At 36.4% G+C, this 27,487-nt stretch overlaps 1 protein-coding gene across 1 annotated transcript in view; it reads left to right on the top strand.

The window, feature by feature from the left end:
• The window catches only part of SDK1 (sidekick cell adhesion molecule 1), a 400,458-nt gene that overhangs the window by 293,888 nt on the left and 79,083 nt on the right, over positions 1-27,487 (top strand). Inside the window, exon 31 of the mRNA XM_052000079.1 lies at positions 24,489-24,604. Within this exon, the coding sequence (XP_051856039.1) occupies positions 24,489-24,604 (116 nt within the window). The remainder of the gene's footprint in view (positions 1-24,488; positions 24,605-27,487) is intronic.

Here is a 27,487-nt window from a genome sequence, read left to right as displayed (position 1 = left end):
AGAGAGATTTCCAAAGGACTTAAAACAAGGATGAATGAAATCCCTCTAAATCCTTTCTCCCCAACACACACATCCTTCAACAAAAACAAAGATTCCTATGTAGGCACAGATGTTTAGAAGATTAGGTTTTAGAAAGGATTAGATGTAGTTGTGTCAATAGCCTTAACTACGAGTGCCATTTAGCCATGACCTAAATGTGAAAGCAAACTAATTGATGCTTTGGAAGCTCCCCCCTCTTCCTTCTCCCCTCTCCTCTATTCCCCCCATCAAGGTAGCCAACACCCTTTCTTCCATAATCTTTATACTTTTCCTGGGGTAGAGAGATGCAGGATATGTAAATGCCCAACCCTAGATTACTTTCCTTGAAGGATAGCCATCTTTGATCAAATAGCTACTTCTCCTTATATTAGCCAGTCATCAAAGGATAATATGATCTATAGTGATTACTGTCTCCCATTCTCAGACTTAAGCCATAGGGCCTATTTCCTTGCCCTAAAGTCTGGAAGGGGGCCCTGATTACTGATTTCTCTTCTGTTTGTTTTTTTTGTGTGTGAGTTTTTTGGTTAAACTGAAATCCCTAACAGTGCAGATTACTATCATGACTGTCAAACACTTTAAAAATACAAAACACTATTTAGGTGTTAAGTACTTGTTATGATCACACATGTCCTAAAGCCAAGAAGGCAGTAAGCCAACCTCTTTATTAAGCCTGGCTGCTTGATATTATTTCTCTCCTCTAGTAAGTGGTTCACAGCACCTTCCAATTTAATATGTGTGAATGTAATTAATGTGCTGTTTACCCTCTCTTCCAGATCATTAATAAAGATCTTTAGCAAAAGTAGGGCTTAACCCAGACCATAAAGCTTCTCCTTCAGTGCCACACAAAATAAGCAAGATGAAGACTCTGTGCTTACTGTTGCTATTGTTTGGTCATTTGAGTCATATCTGACTCTTTATGACCTCTTTTTTGGGGGGATGGTTTCCTGGCAAAGATACTGAAGTGCTTTGCCATTTCCTTCCCCAGCTCATTTTACAGTTGAGGAAACTGAGGCAAACAGTGTTAAGTGACTTGTCCAGCATCACATACTTAGTAAGTGTGAAGTCAGATTTGAATTAAGGTCTTCCTGACTTCAGACCCAGCATTCCATTCATTGCTACACCTAATTTGCTATTTATATCCATCAGGAGAAAATGAGGCAGGTGACTCTGCACAGCGCTCCCTCACTTAAATCTAATTCACTTGCATGCCGTGCATGATATCACCTCATCCCCATCCCCATCAGGAATTCTTGTAACTCTCTATCACAAACAAGCACTGTAGCTTTCTTCATCACAAGACCAAATTTTTTTGAGTATTTCCTGTGCACAAGGTATCATGTGAGGAACTTTGTGGATGAGTAAGATAAATCTTTGCCCTCCTGGAACTTACAAATAGAGACTCTCCTTCAGGAGCTAACTCTCTAGCAAGAATGGACCTCAGAAGTCATGTAGTCCAACCCCTGTCTTCTTACATTTGAGGAAACTGGGACCTGTGGAAGTTAGGCAACTTAACTATAGCCACACAGAGAGTCAGACACACACACAGAGTCCTAGATCTTGTTTTTCCCAAATCATTGTTCTTTTCACTCTTCCATGTCATCCCTCTTGTTTTCAGTTCCGTCTTTTCTCTTTCTCTGTCTCTCTATTTCTCTCTATCTCTGTTTCTTTCTGTAAAGCCTGTATTTCTGCGTGAAGCGGGGGGGATAGTGGTAATATCTATCTCCTAGGATTTTCTGAGGATTATATTATACAATATTTATAAAGCATTTAGCACATTTCCTGACAAATCACAGATACTTAATAAATTATTATTTCCTTCTTTCCTTCCTATTCAATCAACTCCAATGGCTTGCTATTACTTTTAGTAAAAAATATAAATTCTTCTATTTAGCTTTTAAATTCTTTCAGTCTTGCTCCAATCTGTCTTTTCAGCCTCAGAGGATATTAATCCCTTCCTATAGTTTGTGATCAAGCCAAACTGGTCTATTTTCTTTTCCTCACATATACCATTTCATCTCCTATGTATTTGTATCAACCATCCTCCATTCCTGTAATGCATTCCCTCCTTGCCTCCATCTCAACAAACCCTAGTCTTCCTTTAAAATATAGCTCAAAAAAACAAACAAACAAATAAACAAATCTGGAAAGTTCTCCATAAACTGAAGCAAAGTGAAATGTACTGTATACAAAATAGTAGCAATTTTCTGGGATGACCAGTTGTAAATGACTTTGTTATTCTCAGTCATACAATCATTCACGACTACTCTGAAGGACTTATGATGAAAAATCCTATCCATACCCAGAGAAAGAACTGATTGTGTCTGTATACAGATTGAAGCATTCTCTATCTCTCTCTCTTTTTTTTAACTTAATTTTTCTTGAGGTTTTTTTAAATTTCCATTAGAATGGGAAATCTATGTTTTCTTTCACAACTTGACTTTTATGGAAATGTTTACACAACTTCACATGTGGTTTCTCAAAAACTCAAAAATTTTAAAAACAAATGTAAAAATGTTTTTGTTTTGAATGTAACTGAAGAAATTATTAGAAAGATAAAAATTTTAAAAAGTATATGTGACAAAGCAAAAAAAAATGAAATAAAATGTAGCTGAAAAACCATCTTTTTTTTTTTAGAAAGTCCTGATTTCCCCAACTGCTAGTGCTCTCTCTCTCAAACTACCTTGTCTTTAACTAATTTGTATATGTGTGTATACACACATGATATCATGATATCATCTCATCCCCATATACATATACATTTATGAATATAGTCTTATGAAGATTTCTTAGTTTCATATTTATCCTGTATATATTTGCATGTGTTTGTATTAGAATTTATGATCCTTCCAAGTAGGGATTGTTTTATTCTTTGTCCTTGTATCCCTAATACTTAAAAGAGGACCTTATCCAGAGTAGATTGATAGGGAGTTTGGTGGCTTCATAGTCAATCTTTGGGACTGTAGTACTACTAGTATCTTTTGGTGGGTGGATCAGTTGCTTATACTGCTGCTGCTACTGCTTCTTCTTCCACTTCCTCCTTTCCTTCTCCTTCTCTTTCTTCTTCTTCACATACCTCTACATAGTTTGACCAAAGAACTGTGAAAGATTACTGAAGCTTAATTCTAAATTTTTACACATATTAAATGACAACACAGAGAAAGTGTCACCATTAATCTCTGGAAAAGAAAAATGAGATGACTTGTCTTATTCTGTACGATGCCCTTTTACACTCAACATAGGCTAGGTTTCAGAAATAGCTTTCCCCAGCACTTCCAAAGCCAAACTAAAAGGGAGAAAAAAAGAGGTGATCTGATAAAAATATGAGTTATTTTCTTTAGTCTCACAACTTTCACCAAAAGAAGAAAATTCTAAAGAAACACAAACTAATATTGTTATTTTTAGTATTTAATTCCTAGTAGTGGGATTTGGACACTTAATATCTGAGAGTCACAAAAAATCAGAGCTGAGATGGACTTTAGATACTATCCAGTCTAAACACATCTTCATTTTGTAGAGGACACATAATTTGCCCAATATAACACATAAAAAGTTACTGACAAAGCTTAGATTAGGACATAGCCCTCCTAATTTCCAGTCAAAGGCCTTTTTAATTTTTGTGCAGGGGCTGTTTTGGAATTTGTTTGTTTTAATAATTAGTGATCCTTAGTGGGATAATGAAAGAGAACAGACTCAACTACTGGAAAAATATATAAATATAAAAATATGTTAATAAGAAGAAGTAAAGGAAAAATTTGTAGAACGCAGATTTCTGCTTTACTTCACTCCCCCAAAATGTGTTTTAATTATTTACTGTTAGTTCGAACAATGAAAAGAGCTGCTAAGTTTCTAGCTGTTTTAGCTCCCCCTAGTGACAATTAGTGCCAATCTAAGAGCCTATTAAATGGCATTAGCGAGGATCTGGATCTGCATGAGTTTGAAAACATAAGTTTATAATGAAGAGTAAATGACAGTAATTAAAGAAAATTAATTTTGCCCTTCTGAGTTTCATAGAGTTGCAATCCCTCATCAGTGCCATTCCGTGGGATATTTCAGTAATGTGTTATTGTAACAAAAGATTAATAATGAAGTCATGAAAACAGCAGGTGACTTAGAGCTGGGTTTTCTGGGCTTTTCACCCACTGCTCCTGATGAGAAGTGATGCAAATATCCAGAATCAAAATGACATCTGAATTTTCATGCTAACTCTGAAGCTATAGTACATATTCTAATGATTATTTTAGTGCCCTGATACTTAATAAGTTTCTATCAAGAAGGTTGGACCCAGAATTTGTCTTGCCATAAATCCTGGGCCTCCTCCAGACATTAAGATGTAAAATATCCCAGAACTCCAGTATAGTCCCATCTATGCATCATAAGGATTTGGTTTTTCATTTTATTTGCTGTTTTGACACAGCCCTTATCCCCAAGGACATCTTATTGGTGAGATACACATAAGGAATGAAGCAAATGAAACAACTTGTAGAATTTTTTAAAATTAAGGTTATCATCATTGTTCAGACATTTTAAAATCATATTTGAGTCTTCATGACCCTATTTAAGGATTTTATTGGCAAAGATACTAGGCCGATTTGTTGTTTTCTTCTCCAGCTCATTTTACAGATGAGGCAATTGGGGTACACAAACAAGAGACTTGTCAGAGTCACCCAATTCGTGTCTGAGATTGAATTTGAACTCAGGAAGATGAATTTTACTAATTCCAGGTCTGGTACTCTTTCCACTGTGCCAGTAGCTGCCCAAATTAATTAAGTTAAAGTTAATACCTATTTTTAAAAATGTATTTGTAAACATATGAGTTGTGACAACAGAATTAAGAGAGATTCTTAGAACCAAGGTGCCAGAGTAGGAAAGCGTTCCCAAGAAACAATATAACAGTTGTTGCTATGGAAATGGAAAGTCTAGACTGTTATGTCATATTTACCAGAAATTTCAGAATGCTTCATAAGCAATGGAAATGACAGCAAGCAATTGAGTTAGTTTGTAATAGAAGTCTCATCTTTATACCTAAAATTTTTTTTATAACATTGTTAATCTTATTAATTTCCATCAATCAAGGAAAAAAATTTGAGAGTGAATATCACGAACACTGACAGGCTTTGTGGATGAGCATAGATATGGCATGTAGTCAGTACTTAATAAATACTTTATTTGTTTCTATTACATTTTGTTAGTAAGTACAAACAGCACTGGTCTTGAAGGCCTGAAGAGTTTGGGCTAAATCCTGCTCTGGGCCAGTATTTTGCTACCTAACTTTGTGGCTTTGGACAGTTCTCTGGAGTCACTTGTAAAATGATAATAATAATTATTATTATTTAAAGCACTATCCAGCTCACCTTATGAAAAGCAAACATGGACACACGAAATGCTTTGTAAACTATAAAACGTTATAAAAATGTACGTATTATTACCACAGATTGATTTTAAAAGTTTTAGCTCACTTAGTTTTACTAGGCTCCATTATCAGTTAATCAACATGTATTTATTGAGCTGCTTCTCTGTAGTTAGAATTATACTAGGTATTGTGGGAATACTGAAAGGCATTAGACAGTCTGAATACTTGAGCAACTCATTGTCTTGTTAGAGAAGCCAAACTAGATTCTTAATATAATTAGAAAACAATGGTATATATAAGTCATTTATGATCCAATGTGAAATGTTACAGTTTAAAATACACATTTAGTTCTGGGTGAGGAGAGAGCAGAATGAACTAAAGTCATTGAGGAAAGCTTTTTTAAAATGTAGGCTCATAGATTAAGAACTAGAATAAACTTCAGAGGCCAGTGAATCCAGTTGAGTTACACAGTTGCAAGAGGTAGAAGGGTGACATTTGAACCCTTTGATGGGGCTTGAGGTAGGTCTTTAAAAAAGTAGAATTTTGATCATTAAAAAATCAGATTCCATCCTTACTCAGCAGGAGAGCTCATGTCAGATAATTGAGTCAGTCAATAAATATTCCTTAAATGCTTGCTGTGTACCAGCCATTGTGCCAAGTGCTGGAAATTTAAATATGAAAAAAAAAACCTGCCCCAAAAAACCTTAGAGTCTAAAAGGGGGAGAGAACACATAAAATGAAGCTAAAAACCAGGAAGGGGGAAGTACCAGGTAGGGGACACAATGGAAAAGTCCAAACAAGTGCAGCTGGATAGGAAATAAGGAGGTGGTCAGCTAAGGCACCCTTCTTAAAAAGTGGCTTTGGGAGGATAGGTTGAATGAAGCCTGATTCTAAATGACAGACTAAGGAATCTGGACCTGATTCCATAGACAGTCAGGAGCCCATATTCTTGACCCAGAAAGGAACATGATGAAAACATTGTTAACCTGATGTTAACCATAAAGGATGGACATATTTCCTGGCCAGCTTCTTTGTGGATTATCCCAGCTAATGGCAGGTTGCCTACCACTCAGAGTCACTCAACTGAACTAATGCCAGAATAACCCAGAGGCCACAATTATCCAGTGCTAAGGTTCTTGGTACTGGATAATTGAGGAAACAGTGCTTCTCCATCTCTGGCAGCTCCAGCTGAGCTTGTGTTTGAGACTGGAATTGTGGGATGTTTTCCCCTTGTTAATAGGGTAAGAGGAAAAATTCCCCTGCAAACTGAAAAAAAGCCACATAGATCTAATTGTGCCTAGCTGCTTATTGGAGCCCCAAAAGAAAAAAGGTGGGGGGGAAGGGCTTTGGAAATAGCCCAGCCTGGCCAAAGTTCAATTGAAAGGTCCAAATCTACTCCACCTCTCAGTCTGTTAACATGAAATGTGAGTACTAATTTGCAGACCAGGGAAGATGTTTTTCATTTGGATTAAAATTCCTAATCTGCTTGTTGTAGGATTTCCTATTTTTATAGCCTGATTTAGATCTTATTTATTTGCACATTTTCAAACTTTCTTTCTTGGAACCCTAAAGTTAAGTGAAAAATCACTTCTTCTTCTTAAAAAAAATCCTTGTATTTGAAAATGGCAGATGGTTTAACAATTTGAACCACTGTAATTCTCTTTTGTACTACTGCAATTAAGGAGGCTGGGCAGATGAGTTGTGGAAACAGGAAGGCAGTCATTTTTGCCATTGCCTTAATGAGGGTTTCAGCCACTTTCCCAATCTGAGGCTGTCTATAAGCAGTAGATTGAAAAAATGAGGGCCAGTATTTCTAAAATCACCCCCCTAAAATCATGATTGCAGTTCTGGCTATGTTTATTGAATACAAGAGAGCCAAGTAGAGCCTCTTTAGGACAGGGTACTATAACTTCAGAAGATCTACTGTTCTTAAGTGACTTGCCCTGTGTCTCTTTGTGTTCCATTCTTAATTCCTTGGAGACACCCTTTTCATTCTAAACTCTTATATTCACATATTCTGTAGTTGAGGCTGTATTATTGGGTACTGCTTGAGGTCTTTGAAACAGAAAACTCTTAAGGTTTTGGTCACTGATGACTCTGTAACAAGGTTTACAACAACTGTATCATTAGTAACACTTTTAAGTCCTTCCATATTCTCTCAGATATTCTTGTATCAGAGATAATGGGACCTTGATATTTTGGAGTAATTTTTCATCAAATTGTAAAATTTTCAAGTTGAAAAGGAACTTTAAAATAACTCAAATTAAGGTATTTTTAAAAGTTCAATTCTTGACTCTTCTTTGACTTCTTTTCTCCTAATCTTATTTCTTAGTGATCCCACTCCCACAAGCTCAACTATCACCTCTTTATCACTCTCAAATATGTATTGCTGGTATATTTCCCTTCTAGAATGTCTTCCATGCATTTCCAAATATTATATTTAATTTCTTCAAAACCAAGTTCATTATCATCTCTATCCCAACCCCATGATTACTTTATTTTTGCTAATGGTATCATGATCTTCCCAATCATCCAAAACTCTAGTCTCATCTTTAACTCTACCTTTTCCATAATCCTGTTACCCAAACAGCCAATAAATTATCAAATCCTATAAATCTCTGCTTCTGCAAGGTCTCAACTATCTGTCCCCACTTTTTCATATTTTCACATCCTGTTTCAAAACTTTATTCCCTGTTTCCTGGCATATATTGAAACTGTATAGCTCTGATTGTATTAATTTTATATTCAAAAACCTTCAATGACCTCTTAGTTGCCTCCAGAATAAAATGTGTGCTCTTCACCTTGGGCCCATCCTACATTTCCATCTTTAGCTTTTTCCATTTCTCTTCATCTTTACTATATTCTGACTAAACTAGATTACTTGCCATTTATAAAACAAACTTGCCTTTTTCAAAATGTAAGAATTTGCTCATGCTATTCTTTCTTTTTAGAATATTCCTCTTTATTTTATCCTCATTTACAGTTTCACTACTAATCTTCCAAGACCCAGCTTAAATGTTAACCTCTTCCTTTTCTTGAACCCATTCAGCTAGAAGTTATCTTTTCCTCTTCTATGCCCCCATTGTACTTTGTACCTTAATCTTTATGATCCCTTTCAACTCTAAAATGTCATGCTTCAGTGAACCATAAGATTTTTGTGTTACACATCTATCTATAATCATAATGTATTATAATTGCATTTATGCTTGTCTTTGCTCCTCTACTAAATTATAGGTTTCTTAAGAATAGAAGTTTTATTCATCTTTGTATTTCCCACAATACATCTGCAATTTCATTGATATAACTATTCCCTCCAGTAGTGCAGATCTGTCCACAACTCATCATTTGTGATACTTCTTAATGTCCTTTTAGAAATTATTATAAAGAGAGTCTACTCAGTGAGTCTGGGACCTTCCTCTAGGATTTTCAATCAAGGAGGCACATGGGTTATTCATCTTTTATTCCTTGCTCTTGCTACTGGAATGACCAACCTCTTCTCATCATCCATCTCTTTTCTGAAACTGTTTTTTTTTTTTTTTTTTAAATAAAATCATTTACCATGTAAAACTTAAATACAAAATGGAAAAAAAAATTGCTATGTGCAAGCAGAACATAAGAAAGTATTCAATATATGAAATAATACTTTTCATTTCAAGAAGGCCTGTATAATAAATACTACATATTATGTTCAGAATTCTTCATCTTTTCTTTGCTTCCTTGTAGGTTTTCTTTTGTTCTCTGCTGTGCACTTTTTACTTTATAATTTTCCCCCCTTTCCTCCTCCTCATTTTCCCCCAAAAGAATATATATGAATATGTGTGGATATGTATTTATACATACACATACATATATAAAGTTATACAGACATATATATACCTATACACATATTTTCATATAGATATCTATATTATTATAATATATGTATATATATACATATATACATATTCATATGCATCTATATAAGAACATACTATGTTTTTTTATCCTCTATTTCTCTGAAAGTGGATAACATCATCCTTCATAAGTCCAAATCTTTCCATATTTTTCCAAATTTACCACTTCATCATTTCCTATACTACAGCAATATTACAACTTTAAATTGTCTAGTTATTTTAAATAGTCTAAATCTATGTTGTATACATTATTTAGTATGTATATGATTTATAGTATGTATTTGTGTATTATATAGCATAAACCTATGTAATACAGCTGAGATATAGTAATTTTCCTATGTTTCTCTAGATGATACTCTTGTACTACTTTTGATGAGCCATTGTTTTTTGGCACTATTTTGACTCTTAAATACATCCATTACGAATCCCTTCATTGCTCTCCATGACCTACCACTATGGTATTCTATGATTTTTCAGCCATATAATATCTCTGGAAATATAGTGTCATTAAGAAGATATCTATTTGGAGAAATTTGGAGTCACTAAAAATACTGTGTGCATTTTACTAAATGCAATTCAACCTACTTTTTTCATCCTATTAAATTTTGGGCATCTGCAATGTCTTTGATATAAATACACACACACTGTAAATATAATTTAATAACCACTAGCTTTATTTATTCAAAGTACATATAACCCTTTCAGTTTTGATCCTGACTCCAGGGCAATACTTGCTAAAAACTATGTTATGGTTATTGTAGAGATAGGTATCTGTAATAAAATAGTTATGTATGTATGTATATATAATAGTATGTATCTCACTGAGTCCTGGACTGGGGATCAGAAGAGTTGGGTGCTAGTGTTGCTTTCTACCTATTAGCTATGTGACTAACCTACCAACTATATGAACTCTTTATATCTCCTGGCTTCAGTTTTTTCATGGGTAAAATGAAGGGAATGGGCAGCTAAGTGGTACAGTGTATATAGCACAGGACCTGGAGTCAAGAAGACCTGAGTTCAAATCCAGACTGAGACACTTATTGATTATGTGAATTTGGACAAGCCACTTTAACTCATCTTGCTGAGTTCAAACCTGGCCTTAGACTCATATTAACTATGTGACTTAAATTAAGTAGGCAAGTCACTTAACCCTGTTTGTTGTTGAAGTGACAAATCACTTCAGTATCTTTGCCAAGAAAATTCCAAATGGGGTCATGAAGAATCAGACATGACTAAAGGGACTGAATAATAACTAAAAAAAAGGAGTTGGATTAGATCAAATCCAATTAAACAATTCAAGAAATGTCAAACATCTAATATGTACATCAAATCAGTTATAAAATAGAGATTTGTATGTTCATGAAAGCAGTTTTACTCCTGTGCAAGATATCCAGTGCAGAGTCAGAATGAAAAGGGATTGCCCAGAAGATCCTGAGGTATTCCATATACAGTATAACTAGTTGATCATATAATCCAGACTATAGTGAAGTTCAGAATTCTGAGAAGTCTCCTGTAAGATCCATAATCACTCAAAAGACATAACCCTACAATCCACAAAGGAAAAAATCACTCGACAAAGAAAAGACTATTGTTCAGACTATATGTAGAGGGATGTGTAAAGTCAGACTACACACACACACACACATACACATATGTGTATTTGTATATATGTGTGTATATGTGTGATAGCCTTTCGGTTGTTGAACCATTGAATTACATTCGATCTAGTTTAACCCTTTTTTGTTTTTGCCCCTGAAGAAATGGAAAGCAATAGAGATAAAGAGATTTTTTCCAAAGTCACATAGCTGGTTAGTATTAAACCAAGTTGACCTTTCCCTTCCTACCCCCTATACACAGTCTGACACACAGAAACAACTATTTCATTATAGGCAGCTATCTCTATATTAACCTGAATAAAGTCTTTAGTAGGTATTCTCTGGAGTCAGAATTAAAACTGAAAGGGTTATATAGGCTTTGAATAATTTACAGCCAATGGTTTAAGCCAACTTGCTCATCACTGACAGATTAATCTTCCTAAAATACTACTTTCATCATCCCCCTGCTGATAAACTTATAGTGATTTCCTATTATCTATAGGATAATTATAATAATGATAATGATAATCCCTCACATTTGTATACAGCTTTATAGTTTCCACACACTTTCAAACATATTATCTTATTGAAGCTTTACAACAGTCCTGTGAGAGGAGCAAGGAAATATAATTATCTCCATCTTACAAATGAAAAAATGGAGGATCAGAGAGTCTTTGACTTACCTATGATCACATGGTCAGTAGGTGGCAGAACTGGAATTAGAACTCAATTTTGGATGTCAAATCTACACTTTTATATTTTTTAATGTCTATCCTGGCTAATACTCAAGGTTCTTCATTTTTTACTTTTAAATTTTTTACTGATGCTATTTGCTTTTACCACATTCATTTTGAATATTCCCTTCCCTTCCACTACTCAAGTAGCTATCACTTATATCAGAGATTCAAACAAACAAAAAGAGTGTGTGTGTGTGGGGGGGGGGGGGGAGGAAGTCAGTCAAACCTGTCAAGATATTAATCATTTCTGACAGTATGTTCCATAGCCATTGTCTTCTACCTCTGCTCAAAAGGGAGAGCAGTAGATTCTTCCATAGGACCAAGTAATCCTACCTTGATTTACCTATAGATAATACCCCCTAATATAAACCCATTCTATAATTAGATTGCCTTAATTATGTCAACTGAAGTTGTCATGCTCATTCCCATTTCTTTACAACTTTTGCTTAATCTATCCTTCACACTCTTAACTGTCTCCCCCGCCTCCCACTATGATCATAAAATCTTCTCCCTCCTGTGTTTAAAAATATTGGCACTCCTTCACACAGACCATAGATATTTGGAATTCAAAGAAAGCTCAGAGGCCTGGACCTAATCTGAACAACATTTTGCTATTTTTCTTTCTCTGATCTCCTCTGACATTGATGGGATGATATACATATAACTGAGGCTGTGTAATTATTCTGCAGTGTTTCTATTGTGTAAAACAACAAAACTTCAGACTATTCTTTAATCTCACTATATTGAGCATTTAGGCTTTCAATAAATACCCTCAGAGTACTTGATTATTATTGGTAGCTGTAACACTCACCAAAAACAGTCAACTCAATACATAACAATTGAGTACCTACTAAAGTAGTAGGAGATATACCAGTTGTAAGATAAAAAGATGCATTTCTTGATGATTCAGAGCAGTGATTTCCCAGACAGTGAATTGGGATCTATCAGGAGATCGTAGGGTCTTCCTTGTACATCTCTCAAGCCATTTACTATTTTCATACCTCCTCATTCCCATTGGGTATTGGGATTCTAAGGAAGAGGGGAGCTCAGCCATCATTGGTGCCTACTCTAATTAGGGAGTTTTTCTGGCAATGAACTGTCTGTCCTCATCCTCCCCCCCCCCCAATCTTTTCTTCCTTAGAGATATCAAAATGTAGAGGAAATGAAAAGTAATTACGCATGCAAAAAAAGTTTGTAGACCCCCTGAAAAAAAGAGCTTGCCTCCTAAAATGTCCTATGGAATAACTAAAATACTTATAGCTTGATTAAGGATTTAAAACATAGCACTGTTTGTTGTTCCTTTAAAAAAATTTTTTTAGCTAGTTAGAAATTCCTTCCCTCCTTCCTTCCTTCCTTCTTCCTTCCTTCCTTCCTTCCTTCTTCCTTCCTTCCTTCCTTCTTCCTTCCTTCTTCCTTTCTTCCTTCCTTCGTCTCTCCCTTCCTCCTTCCTCCTCCCTCCTTCCCTCCCTCCCTCCTTCCTTCCTTCCTTCCTTCCTTCCTTCCTTCCTTCCTTCCTTCCTTCCTTCCTTCCTTCCTTCCTTCCTTCCTCCCTTCTTCCCTCCTTCTTTCTTCCTTCTTCCCTTCTTTCCTTTCTTCCTTCCTTCCTTCTTCCTTCCTGCCTTCCTTCCTTCTTCCTTCCTGCCTTCCTTCCTTCCTTCCTTTCTGCCTGCCTGCCTTCCTCTCTTCCTTCCTTCCCTCCTTCCCTCCTTCCTGCCTTCCTTCCTCCTTCCTTCCCTCCTTCTTCCTCCTTCCTTCCTTCCTTCCTTCCTTCCTTCCTTCCTTCTTCCTTCCTTCCTTCCTTCCTTCCTTCCTTCCTTCTTCCTTCTTCCTTCCTTCTTCCTTCTTCCTTCCTTCTTCCTTTCTTCCTTCCTTCGTCTCTCCCTTCCTTCTTCCTCCCTCCTTCCTTCCTTCCTTCTTCCTTCCTTTTCCTTCCTTCCTTCCTTCCTTCCTTCCTTTCTCCCTTCCTTCTTCCTCCCTCCCTCTCTTCCTTCCTTCTTTCTTCCTTCTTCCCTTCCTTCTTCCCTCCCTCCCTCTCTCCCTTCCTTCTCTCCTTCCTTCTTCCCTTCTTTCCTTTCTTCCTTCCGTCCTTCTTTCCTTCCTGCCTTCCTTCCTTCCTTCCTTTCTGCCTGCCTGCCTTCCTCTCTTCCTTCCTTCCCTCCTTCCTCCTTCCTGCCTTCCTTCCTCCTTCCTTCCTTCCTTCCCTCCTTTCTCCTTCCCTCCTTCCCTCCTCCTTCCTTCCTTCCTTCTTCCTTCCTTCCTTCCTTCTTCCTTCCTTCCTTCCCTCCTTCCTTCCTTCCTTCCTTCCTTCCTTCCTTCCTTCTTCCTTCCTTCCTTCTCTCCTCCCTTCCTTCCTTCCTCCTTCCTTCCTCCTTCTTCCCTCCTTCTTTCCTTCCTTCCTCCTTCTTCCCTTCTTTCCTTCCTGCCTTCCTCCCTCCTTCCTTCCTTCCTTCCTTCCTTCCTTCCTTCCTTCCTTCCTTCCCTTCCTTCCTTCCTTCCCTTTCTCCCTTCCTCCTTTTCTCCCTTCCTCATTTCTTTCTGGCTCCGCGCTGTCATGTGAAGACCAGAGAAACACTCCTGTAGTTACTGTTGTTATTCTCACCCTTGTGGTTAATCTCCTCACAAGCTGCCACAGGTGATAGAGGAGGGAATTCCTACTTGCTAAGGATCTGAAGATGAAAGATGCCTCAAATGGATAATGCAGTATGACACATGCTTGTATCCCTAACTAAATCACATTTATATAAAAGATGACAGACAGGTGGGACGATTTTTCAAGTGTTTTAGGAAAGAAAAATAATGTAACATTTTGCTTTTTAATATATATTAATGTGTGCCATTTAGAAAATAAGCTTGTAGAGGGCAGGGTTAATAGCTGTACATCTTGCTTTCTATATCCTGGGCTCATGGCTCCCCTAATGTTTCCTACACATTGTTTGTAAGGTTATGATCATGATCAAGTGATTTTTTTAAAGGAGATTTTTGTAATTAGGAATTGAGAAGAGTTGTGCAGAGACCAAAGTCCTTGTTTTTCCTGTCTACCCACCAACTCTTAGGATTCTGTCCCTGCATTACATTTTGTATATTGTTGCTATTTCATCTGCTCCATTTTTGTTTTTATTTGAACCCAAATGAGTTGAAACAAAATTACACACTTAAAATACCTTTATTTATTCAGAAAGCTGCAGTCTAAATAATTACGTAGATCTGAGGTGCTTGAGTTGATATGCTTTACTGTAATGGAACAAATATATGCTGGCAGAGCTGCTGTGAGAAGCAGATTCTATTAGTGAATTCTTTTATTTCTTTTGATTTCAATATCTTATATGTTCTTTTCTTAAATTATATGTTCAATATTTTTTCTGTAAAATCTTATAAGTTCTTCAATAGAGTTAGCAGATGATATAATTAAATCATCTTGAAGGAGTTTTTTTTTGTTTGTTTGTTTGTTTTTTTTAATCACAAAAGGGGAAAAACTGGTTTAAAAAATAAGCAATGTATTTTTTTTTAAATGTATCTATGGTATTAAATTATAGACATGGTGGTTTGTTGCTCCCTCCAATGTTAAAGATTAAAATTCACATAACCTTTTTTTCCCCCATGTTTTCCTATAAAACCTCTATCACTTAACATGGATATCTTAGAGCTTTTAGACAGACCAGTGAAACATGGGAGTTTCTATCTTATACTCATATTCAGCATATCTTCATTTATATTTGACATTTTTATGTGCAATTCTATGTTAATATTAATCAGAGGCAGTTAAGTAGTACAGTGAATAGAGCACTACCCTTTGACCAGAATTCAAATCCAACCTCAGATACTTACTAGGTGGGTGATGCTGGGCAAGACAGAATCTCTTTTTGCTCCAATTTCCTCATCTGTAATTGAGAATAGTGCCTAATTCACAGGGTTGCTGAAAGGATCAAATGAGATAATATTTTGAAAGCACTTATTAAAGGGCTTGGCATAGAGTGGGTGATACATAAAAGCTTATATCCCCTTAGATGATTTTTAAAAATATACTCAGAAAGTTTAAAATTTTTTGGAAACTATATTTCATAGACTTGTAACATTATTGGAAGTAAATTGATGCTTAAAATTGAGAAAAGCTTGGGCTCATAAAGAGCTCTGTATAATTTTTTTCAATATTATGCAGCACTTTCATTTCTTCTTATGCAGTTCTGGCTCTTGTCCATTTTCAGTATTTATCTACAATTCATAATGGGGTACACAGGTGTTCATAGAGGACTAGCTCAACTGGTGTGAAGGCTTCCAAGCTCATCTACCTTTGTTGTCCACCTGTCTCAGCTGTGGCTCCAAGAAGCTGTAGCATGTGCAGTGATCATGAGCTGGTAAACATTCTGCATAGACACACTAAACCAAGTTGAGGGTAACTGAGGCGTCTCAAGTCCATCAATGAATTGGAGGAGAGGTATCTGCCTGAAGCATATGAAGACTTTCCTTGGCAGAATGGGTGGATGAGAACAGTTTGTTGCAGTGATCGTTAACTATTGAAAATGACAAGGTCTTCCACTGCATCCTGGACCATTACCTGTTGTCTTGATTTGTTACTCGACTGATGACTGGAGTAGAAAATAAAGCTGGTGACTTAAAGAAACTCTGTCTCATGAAATCCAATTTTTATGTCGATCAGAAGGTATCACTTATACCATTTTACTATTTTTGCCTATCTTAAATCCTGTGGCAACAGGCAAGTGATGAAGCAGCAGGTACAGCTACACTGGGAATTATGATCACAACTACAGCCCATAAGGTTTTCTTTTTATTAGAATGAAGCAGCAGCACAATTCATCAGCCCCCCTGGGTATCTGAATAGCCTTTTTTAAAGGGCTACACAGCTTACCTCCTGGCATAAAGAAGGAGCTAAAAAAAAGTGCCCTAAAAATTGCTTCATCTAACTTAACCCTGTCCTCCTTACTACAGCAGGCAGGGATCTTACCCTTTGACCAAAACACAAAAACGTGTCCAAAAACTTTTGCAAAGATGATTCTACTCATCAATTGTACACAGAATGTGTGGACTCTTCTGGACAACATGAAATGTAATAGACCCGAAAGATGAACAACTTTTGTAAGAGAGCTCAGATGGTATCCCATTCAAATAGCAGCTGAGTGAAACAAGACTGGTAAAAGGAGCAGCTTACTGAAGTCAGAGCTGGAAAACAGAGCATGGTTTTTGTTTTTGTTTTTTTTTTTTCTGGAGTGGCTACAGTAATGGGGAATGTGGTAAAGCTAGCATCAGTTTCACAATCAAAAATCACCTGGGTGACAAGCTTGTGTGCTCCCAAAAGGAGTGAATGACAGGCTCATGACAATGTGAGTGCCATTTGCAGGAAAGCACCATGCCATCATCATCATCAGTGCATCTATTTCTACTATTATGAACCCTGATGAGGTTAAAGAAAAATTTTATGAAGATCTAAAGATCCCTGTCATCAATATGCTAAAAGAGGACAAGCTTGTGATTTTAACACCAGGGTGGTAACAGACTATCAAATCTTGCATGGAGTCCTTGGAAGAAATGGAGTCAGATATAGCAATGGCAATACTCACTTAATATGGAAGATTTGTGTATCTCATGACATTCTTATCATAAAATTTAGTGGATGCACCCTTATAGCAAACATTGGCATTTAATAGACTATGTCATTGTAAGAAGAGACAGACCTGATAAAGGTAATAAGAGATACCAAGTGTTGTACTGAATATGGACTTACCCACTCCAAACTAAGCATTTGCATTCAACAAAAGTAGCAGCGCCAAGCCAAGATGACTATCAGAAGACTTAATTAGAGTGCTTCTTCACATGTGAACAGTTCATTACTAATTTGGAGGAAAAGCTGAGCCAATATATGGTTGGCAACAGTAGAGTAGAAAAGGAGTGGGCAACTTTCAGAGATTTGGTATACAGCACCACATTTACTCACCTGGGCCAGAGTTTGATAAATATGATGGGAAATTCAGGAGCTGCCAAACAAAAAAATGAGAACTCTACGGGGTTTACCAGCAGGATAGTTCAACCTTCTCTAAAACGACAGTGTTAAAAGCCATCAGAAGTTATGTGCAAGTGAAACTTGAAGAGATGCATGATTCTTGACTCAGTATAAAGGCAGATGAAATTCAGTTTTATGCTGATAGTAACAATCCAGAGTGGTTTTATGATACCCTGAAGGTTATGCATGGGCCAGAGACCTATCGTGCATTTTGGGGCTGATGGAGCCATATGATCCTGGAGAAACGGGCTGAACACTTCCATAGTATTCTCAACAGACCATCATCTATCCGTGCTGAAGCCATTGACTATATACCTCAGGTTGAAATCTAGCTGAACTTCCAACTGAAGAAGAGATTTAGAATGTCATGAGGCTGTTCTCACCTGGAAAAGTACTTGGTGCTGATTCTATTCTAGCTGAGATTTACAAGGCAAGCTCATACAAAAGCTGACATAAATTTTCTGGGTTATATGGCAAGAAGAGCAGGAAGTAGATTGTGCTGTGACAATTATGGGATAGAGTGGGTAAGATCTCTGTTTCAATTACCACAGAAATTCTTGACAGAGTCCTTTTTAATATGCTGATCCTTTGATGGTCATCTACCTGGGAATCATTATGGATTCAGAAAGGGCCAAGGAATGGCTGATGGGTTTGTTGCCTGATAATTCCAAGAGAAATGCCAAGAACAGAACAAGGGTCTATACGTAAAAGTTCATTGAATCTTACCAAGGTATTTGATAATGTCAATCATGAAAGCTTGTGGAAGATAATGCTAAATTTGGTTGTCTAGAGAAGTTTATCAGTATTGCACGTCATTTTCATGGCAGCATGCTTGCCCAAGTTCTGAATGATGGACAATGCTCTCACATTTTCCAAACCACCATGCTTTTTAACATGTTGTTTTCAGCAATGTTGTTAGATATCTTCAGTGAGGATAAAAATGGCATCGAGGTCAGCTCTCCTACTAATAGTAAATTATTTAACTTGGACAGTCTACAAGACAACACTAAAGTGGAAGGAGAGTAGGTGCATGACTTGTTCAAAGATAATTGTGCACTCAATTCAGCCTCTGAGCCTGAGATGCACCAAAGTATGTACCTATTATCTGCTACTTAAGCTAATTTTGGCCTGACAATTAACACCCAAAACAGAGATTCTCCACCAGCCAGCAACATACAATTCTTATGTGGAATCATCAATTACAACGAATGGAGAGATTTTGAATTCTGTGGAGAAGTTCACTCACCTTGGTAGTATTCCTTCCAGGGATGTAAACATAGTTGATGAGGCTGATATACACATTGCCAAAGGTAGCTTTGTGTTTGGGAAACTCTGAAGGAAACTGTGGGAGAGAAAAAGTATCAGGCTGCCTAACAAACTGAAATTCTGCAGAACCATTGTGCTAATGTTTTTGTGGTACGCCCACGAAACCTGGACAGTCTACCACTTCCATGCTAGGAAACTAAATCTCTTCCACCTGAATTATCTTAGGAAGATTCTGAAGATCAACTGACAAGATAAAGTGACAAACATTGCGGTCCCTTCTAGAGCTGAACTGCTAAGCGTTCAAACTTATTATAGAGAGTGCAACTCCAATGGATTGGCTATGTTGTTCAAATCCCAAATGTATGTTTGCTAAAAGACAATTTTTTACAGAGAGCTCATACAAGACAAGTATTCACATGAAGGTCAGAAGAAGTGACACAAAGACACTCCCAAGTGTTTGAAAAACTTTGGAACTGATTGTGAGACATGAGAGGTAATGACAAAGGATCACACAGCATGGTGTGCCCACATCAAAGAGGGTACTGTGCTCTGTGAGCAAAGCAGAATTTCAGTAGCTCAAAAGAAATGTGAGATGTGCATCTTTGGAGATGTCTTTACTCCAGATGTGCATGTGGACCATTAGTGCTCAACTTGTTGTGGGGCCTTTCATACTCATATTAATCAGCCACAGTTGGACACACTATACCTTGTCTCCCACATAGTGATATCATTTTGATCTTCTTCATACAAAGAAGACAACAACCAACTATAATTTTCAGTAGAGAAAAAGACTATCAAATGATCTCTTCCAACAAGATGTTTCAGATATAGTCCTGGAAATATGTAACAACAGATATAACTTTGTACACAGACCCTCTGATTATTAATATTAAATGAAGTAAAATCAGGCAAATGTATATCTGCCAAATGGTTTTTCACTGTTATGGAGGATGTTCAATGCCACATTCAAATAGAAGGTTTCCTCGATGACAGTGAGGTCCTCTAGATTAGTGGTGTCAGACTCAGAAAAAATAGAAGCCATGAAACTAATTTGTTAAAGAATTCCGCAGTCCACATATTGATTTAGTTTTAAAATATAATATTATCTATTTTATAATATTTTCATTATTTTGTTAAATATTTCCCTTTTTTACTTTAATCTTATTCAGATCACATATGGGAATGTCATGGACTTTGTGCAACCATGTGTTTGATACTTTGCTCTTGATGATCCTGTTTGCAGATGATATTGTATCTGGAACATTACAGAGCCTCCTTAATGACATTAATCTATGTTCACAGGAAAAATCAAGAATCCTAATTATGTAGATTGTCATTTTCAGTTGTTTGAATAACTTAAAGAACTCCCACCAATACTTATAAAATATTAATAATAACATCAACATATTATAAATTATAATATAACATATCCAAAGTGAAATAACAAAATAAAACTATCAAAAATGACATTTTAATAAAGCACTTGAACCTTTGTACCTTTGTTCATGAACATTTAATGGCATTTCTCTGGATCTTTGCCCACCCAAATTCTATCCACTCCACAAGGGACACATGAAGTCTTTAAATAATCACACAAACTAAAAAAGAGTTCTCTTTCTTTCTCTCTTTTTGCAGGATGTTTATATCATGTTTTGTGATACTTATCACATTCTGCTTTGTATGTTTCTGTCTTATTTCTCCTTAAATCATAAGCCCCTTGAAAGAAGGGACATTGTCATTGTCTTTGTGTTTCTTATAATATCTAGCATAGTGATTTACATATGTTGTAGTGGACACTAACTTTGCATGGGATGAATGTATGATAGAATTACTTTTCATTTCTTCTATATTTTGAGATATTTGAGGAGTAGGAAGAAGATTGCAGGGGGGGCGGGAGAATGGAGAAGAAGGTTAGGAAAACAGAGTTCATTGTAAAATCCCTGATTAGAATAAGCACCGATAATAGCTGAGTTCCACTCTTTCATATTATAGATGTAGCCATCCCTGAAGTACTAACAGTTTGGCTAACTTTTTGTTGGCCTACCTCAGCTTGATATACCACATCCAACTTTACAGCTGAGACAATATTTTTATTTGGTGTGAAAAGGGAGAAGGCAAATGGCAATTTTCCCAACTTAAATTTCTTGGCCATTCTCTTGATAATCTCATTGTATAAACATGTACTTTATTTTTGAAAACCAGGATTCTTAGATGGGAAATAAATATAAAACAGAAGTATCTGATCCTTTCTTAGCAATTAAGATTCTCACCAGTGTCTGCTGCAGAAATTGTCCCAAAACTAGCTAATATCCAACAACCAACAATGAACTAATCCTATATTAATTTCTATTTTCAACCAAATGATTTATTCATTCAACTTATGGCTGATTTCCTCACCAGGGGCTGTAAGTATATTAGAATAATTTGGGGTGAGGGTGGCAAAATACTAATTCTAGTCAAAACATATAGGGGAATGGGAGTTAGGGAGTCCAACAGGCCAGAGCAGGGTAACTACCACAAAGTTTGGATCATAAGCATTCATAGCTATATTCCTCCAACTAGTTAGTAATTTTTGGTGGGGTAATTCTATGCCTCCTTTAAATCTGAGATTGCATTAAATGAATTTGTGTTATATAAGAAGAAGCTGTTTTTTTAAAGTAATATTAGTTCCTCTTTCAGTTCTGGGTATACTATAACAGTGTTATTTCTGCAAAAACACATCTTTGACAAAACATTATTCATAGAATCATAGATTTAGATCCAGAAGAGACTTCAGAATCTATCTAGCCCAATCCCTTCATTTTAGAAATGAAGGAACTGATACTCAACAAAGTTAAGTTACTTGCCCAACTTCTTACAGCTAAGTAGTATTAGATTCCAAATTTGAACCCAGGTCTTCTAACATCAAATCTATCACATTTACCATTGCACCATGATGCCTTAGGGGATCTTTAAGTTCCCAAACTAGAATCTTGAATATGTGTCTCTGATTAACCTAGTGTTATGCCAGAAAAATAGAGGCATTTAAATGATTATTGACTGAAAGCATTGGCTAAAGTCTAGTGTAATAGGGTTTTACAACATTATGGTGAAATTTAGTTTTAATATATTAATAACATTATTGTGATTCCAAGTTTGTTGGGCAACGTTATTCAGGATTTGTCTCTACTTGACGAGACTTCCTTTTTGGGTTAACCTGCTGCTAGGAGACATGAATGACTTAAGGCGAAGATACTATAAGTAATGCTGCTCCTGGGATGGGCTCATCAACTGTGACATCAGGCATTCAGCTAAGGTCTCACTCTGCAACCTGAACCTTTTCATTTTACCTTGAAAAGTGGTTTCTATGCAATCTCCAAATCAGCATATGTCAATGATTCTTGAACTGAGATGCTTTTAAAAAATTATTTCACGCATTTTAAAAAAGCATTTCAAGCTGATATGTGTTCCTTGCACAACAAATGTTAAGTCACTAGGACAAAGAGATTATGACTCATAGGACACTTTATCAATTCCAAACAAAACACAATTTACAACTAAACAAGGAGGGCATTTGGAGCTGTAAATACTAGGTACCTTCTTTAGATTTCAGTTCTGCCTGTCCTCCTGTCAGGGTAGGAAACCAGCATTTTTCACAATAGGAAACTAGCAGTTTTCACAATCCAACTAATAAATTTCAAAGCTGACAATTTTTTTTTCTTTTTATGCATATTTCTTTTCCCAACTTGTGCCATCATCCAAAAAAATCCTTGTTGCCTGCCCCAGTTTTATGGCTCTGATTCAGCTTGGTGCTCCAGAGCTAGGAGCTGTCAGCTCAGAGGCAGTCCTGCTGGGACAGACACAGCTTGGAGATACATACTAGGAGACTTCTCCAAGATCATCTGTATATCTCTAAGAGCACCAGTGAAGAGATGGAGTTCATTCCAACACCTCCAAAGAAATCTGACTCTGGTATTCCTTGCCCTAGACCCATCTCACACATTTGGCAGTGTCATTGAAGGGGAACTTTAGACAAAATAATGCGCAAACAGTTTTAACAGAGTACCCGAGTAATGGCCATGTTCAATTTTGCCTTTCACATTTTAATTGTACAACAGTAATTTTGCGATAGAGTTGCCGATGGCAAACATGCAAAAGACATTAACTTTATTTATGTTTTGGATTATTAATGTGGCTGTTAAAATTCCTCCAGTTAGTTTTGATTGAATTGTTTTTTTGTGCGATTCTGTTGTTTAATGGAGCGGTAAATAAGAATTTTTGATAATGAGCTTGAGCATCTGTCACAACAACCTGGCGCGGGTTATTAACATTTCCATTAACGGCAGGGTGGGCAGTGATAATATGGAAACCACACAGTTAGAACAAAATAAATAGTTGGTGTCAGGCTGAGTGGGTGTTAATTACTATTTTATTTTATAACCTGGGGGGGGGGAACAAAAACGAGTTGTGGGGGGAGATTGTGGGGAGAGAGTGACTTATGAAGGTCATTCTCTCCAGAGAAAGCCTCTCTAGAGAAACAGATAAGCAGGGCTATCTCCCCTGGCCAGTGAATGTTTTATCACTTCTATTTACAATCTATAAACAGCACAGAATAAAAAGGTAGCCTTCATAGGCACTGGGGAAAGAGGTTGCAGGGGAAAGAGGAAGCATGGTAGTGTTTTCTGTCTTGCCTTTCTAGGGCCAGTCTTAGGAATGTTGGAGGGATGCTGAATTTTGCCTCTGGAAAGACACCAAAGTGCAAAGAAAGACATTCAATTCCACTCTCATCAGTTGCTCAGTTCAGGAATGGATTTTTGGGGAACAGGAAGGAATATTTTTGTAGGGTTTGGGTGGAAACAAAGATTACATGCAATTGTGAATAGCAATAAGCAAATACAACCAAAAGTTGGAAGTAAAGTGTTTAGAATGGAACTTTGCCTGAATTGGCAAAATGTAATGAGAAAAAAAAAATTCTTTAAAAACATAAATCCATTTATTTCCCGTTCTGTGGTGATAAGCTTGTGCTTCAGAATGGTTGTGAGTTGATTTACTCCTGATTCTCTTTCAATCAATCACCTCTTCATTTTTCCATAGGAAATTCATTCCTAGTGACATAAACACAATGTTCCAGAGATCTCCTCCCCAGGCTGGCAGAGTGGGCAGGTAGAAGAATGAATTTATCTTCAGAAATTAGACATTGAAATTGCCCCCCAGAGGGAAATTTCGAATGATTAGCTCTAAAGTCTGAAAGGAAATGAATTTGAAAGTTTGTTTCTACCTCTGTCTTCCTGGAAACACAGTGGACTGGATTGTTTTGCATCCTGTGTGTCTTTTTATCTAGAGAAAACTAAAGACATGGGCTTCAAAGAAATGGATACTTACGCTTATTCAGCCTGTTTTGTGAATTTATCTGAAATTTCTATATGGGAGGGCGAGATAGTTTCAAAGCTGACTAGCTTGTTTAGCTTATATAGAAACCCAATAGGAATACACACACACACACACACACACACACACACACACACACACACACAAATGAATTAGAATCCTCCTTCCTGATGCTTTGTTTGATTTCATTTCTCTTTTAATTCTCTTTACTTCTTGTTCTTTCTCTAGCACCAGCAATGGCTCCACAGAACATACAAGTGAACCCTCTCACAGCAAGTCAGCTGGAAGTCACATGGGACCCACCTCCTGTGGAAAGTCAAAATGGGATTATACAAGGATATAAGGCAATATTTCTTTATGGCTTTAGTTGTATTCCTTTGATTGTTCCTCCCACCCCTACTCAACCCCTTCACAATGGTTGTGTTCATTTCCTTTATCCCTAAATGATGTAAAAGATTATAGTATTTGAACTCTGGCCCTTGTTATATAGCTACATTCACGTTGGTTTACTATTTTTTGCTTGTTTTCTTGTCAGCAAACAGGGATATAATACCATGGTAAACCTATCCCATAGGAAGTTTTTGTTGTTGTTGTTGTTACTGTTTTGTTTTCCTGTTAAAATTATAAAAGAAACTTCAGCCTGGGAAACATTTTCTAGGTTGACCAAAGATCAGAATAAAATACTAAATCCAAATAATCTGTATTGCTTTCCCAGGATAGTCCATGGCAAGCTGTTCCTATTGTGAGAATCCCCAAATGACTGCATTGAAGGTTCTAGAGAAGGGGTCATGGCTCCATGAAGGAGTAGAAAAAGTAATCAGGAGTTCTCATTCCAGATGTTCTGCTAACAAACTTTGTGACCTTTAACAAGTCCCATGTCTCCTCATGTCCCTGGACTTCTTTTATAAAATGAGGAGGGATGAAATAGATTTAGTATTAAAGTTCCTTAATTTTGTGTTCACTAGATACTAAGTGGAATAAAGGAGTGAAGTCCCTCTCCACCCACCATATAAACCAAGTAAACCAGAGTATTTGCTTAACATGGAGTCAGAAAGATCAGAGTTCAAATCTGGCTTTAGACATTTACTAACTAGCTCTGTGACTCTGGATAAATCACTTCATGTCTTTCTGCCTCAGTTATTTCATCTGTAAAACAGGAATAATAATAGCACCTATCTACTAAAGTCATTGTGAGGAACTGAAATAATATTTCTAAAATGCTTTACAAGCTTAAAATGTTAAACAAGTCCTAACTATTGTTGTTGTTACTGTTATTTTTATTAGCTAATTCAGGCAGTAGAGAGAACTAATAAAGTTGTACCATTTCTAAGACTGCTAACAGTCAGAGAATAAAAGATCCTTCTAGATCAACTTCTCTGGACCTGATGAAAGTTTCAAGATTTTGACTTTAGGAAACAAATGCCTGAGCATTTTTTGCAGGAAGAAAAAATAATTGAAAGAAACAAATTCTCCACTTCTAGAATTAATGTCCTCTTCTGGTCCATTGGAGACTTAGTTTATCAGCCATAAGGATCTGTGGGCTACACTGCCCTAATGAATATTGGACCAATTAAATGTCCATTTAAAATGATTTTTGTAGATGTTTTATGAAAATTAATACCTTCTTCCATCACAGAGCTGTTAAGATGATTAATGAGGTAATGTACAACAAAGTACTTTGAGCTTTGTGTTTGGAGGAAAGGTGCTATTTATGTATGTGCAGAATATGCTTCTAATTTCCTTAATGAGAAAGACATTGAACCTGAATATTGATCTTGAGTTAGAGAGCCTTATATTACAAAGGCACCCCATTTGGTCAGGTCACTGAGAAAGGGCTAGACTGCACTGCTCAGGTTAGAAATAAGCAATCCTAGTTTGACAGTGGATGCTTCTGCCTTGCCCTCATTCATCAGGTCTGTATGCTAAGTAAGAAAAGCTAACCCAATAGGAACATTCTGGTGCGGCTGCTTGGCTGTTTTCTTTAGAGTACAGATAGCTGCTTTGATAATCTGGCTTGATTTTGAAACCATTAAGCCAAGGTGAAGCTTGGGATTGCCTTGCCTTCAAATATCCTGGCTAGAATTGGCTAAGGGGAAATATTTTCTAGCCAATAGAGTCCATGGAGCACCGTTGGCACCGGTTGTAGCAATATATTCTCTGAACTTCCTTCCATGGGTGTTTTGTTTGATCATGATCAGGTGAAAAGTGCAAAGAGGCAATGGTGTGCAAGAGAAAGGCTGGAATCTTTCCCATATTAATACTTGAACTTTGGTTCTTCATGTAAAGAACCTTCATGTCTTCTTCATGTCTAAATTGTTTTGAGAAAGCTAATTGAAATGAGGATACTCTTTAACAAAAGATAAAGCTGAAAAAGAAGCTAGATATTTTACCCAAAATTGAAGGATTCAGGCAAAAGTTAAAAGACAGTCCAAAAGAAGGGTCTGCCAACCACCTACATGTATGAATGCTGGGCAGAAATAGAAACATTCTTGTTAATTTAAGTAAACGTGCATCTCCCATCAAAAAATTAATCCCTGAGGACAAAATGCCTTTTTCTTTAAATTAAGAAAATCTCAAATTCTAAATTATTTATTTAGAAGTGTTTAGTTTAATTCTATGGGCAGCAATGCCAACAATAAATTGCAGGAACTCAGAAGTATTTCTTACTGCCTCTTAAAAATTTAATTTTTAACTTAAAGATCTATTTTTCTCTCAGAAAAGAAGAAAAGCAAACTCCTTATAAAAATATGCATATCATTATGATTAGACAAACAAATACCCACATTGTCTATGACCAAGAAATGTATGTCTTAGTCTATAACTTGAGCCCATCACCTCTATTAGGAAGAGGACAGCATGATTTATCTTAGGTCTTCTGAAATCATAGCTGGTCATTGTACTGATCAATGTTCTTGAGTCTTTTAAAATTGTTTGTCTTTATAGTGTTATCATTATTCTAGTTATGTTCACTCAACTCTGCATCAATTCATTTAAGTCTTTCCAGATTTTAAACTTAATTTTTCTTACAATTAATGAAAATCTACCTTTTCTACACCACACCTCCATATCCCCAGACACACATAGTGAAAAAGAAATGAAAGCAAAGTCCTTGGACAAATATGCATTCTAGGAAAACAAATTCCCTTATTGGTGATGTCCAAAAAAAATTTGTTTCAATCTACATTCTAAATCCAACATCTTTCTTAGGTGGTGTTCTTGCCTATTTT

This window comes from Antechinus flavipes, chromosome 1, assembly GCF_016432865.1.
Source record: "Antechinus flavipes isolate AdamAnt ecotype Samford, QLD, Australia chromosome 1, AdamAnt_v2, whole genome shotgun sequence".
NCBI classification, from domain to species: Eukaryota; Metazoa; Chordata; class Mammalia; order Dasyuromorphia; family Dasyuridae; genus Antechinus; species Antechinus flavipes.
This window is presented reverse-complemented; position numbering and strand designations above follow the sequence as displayed.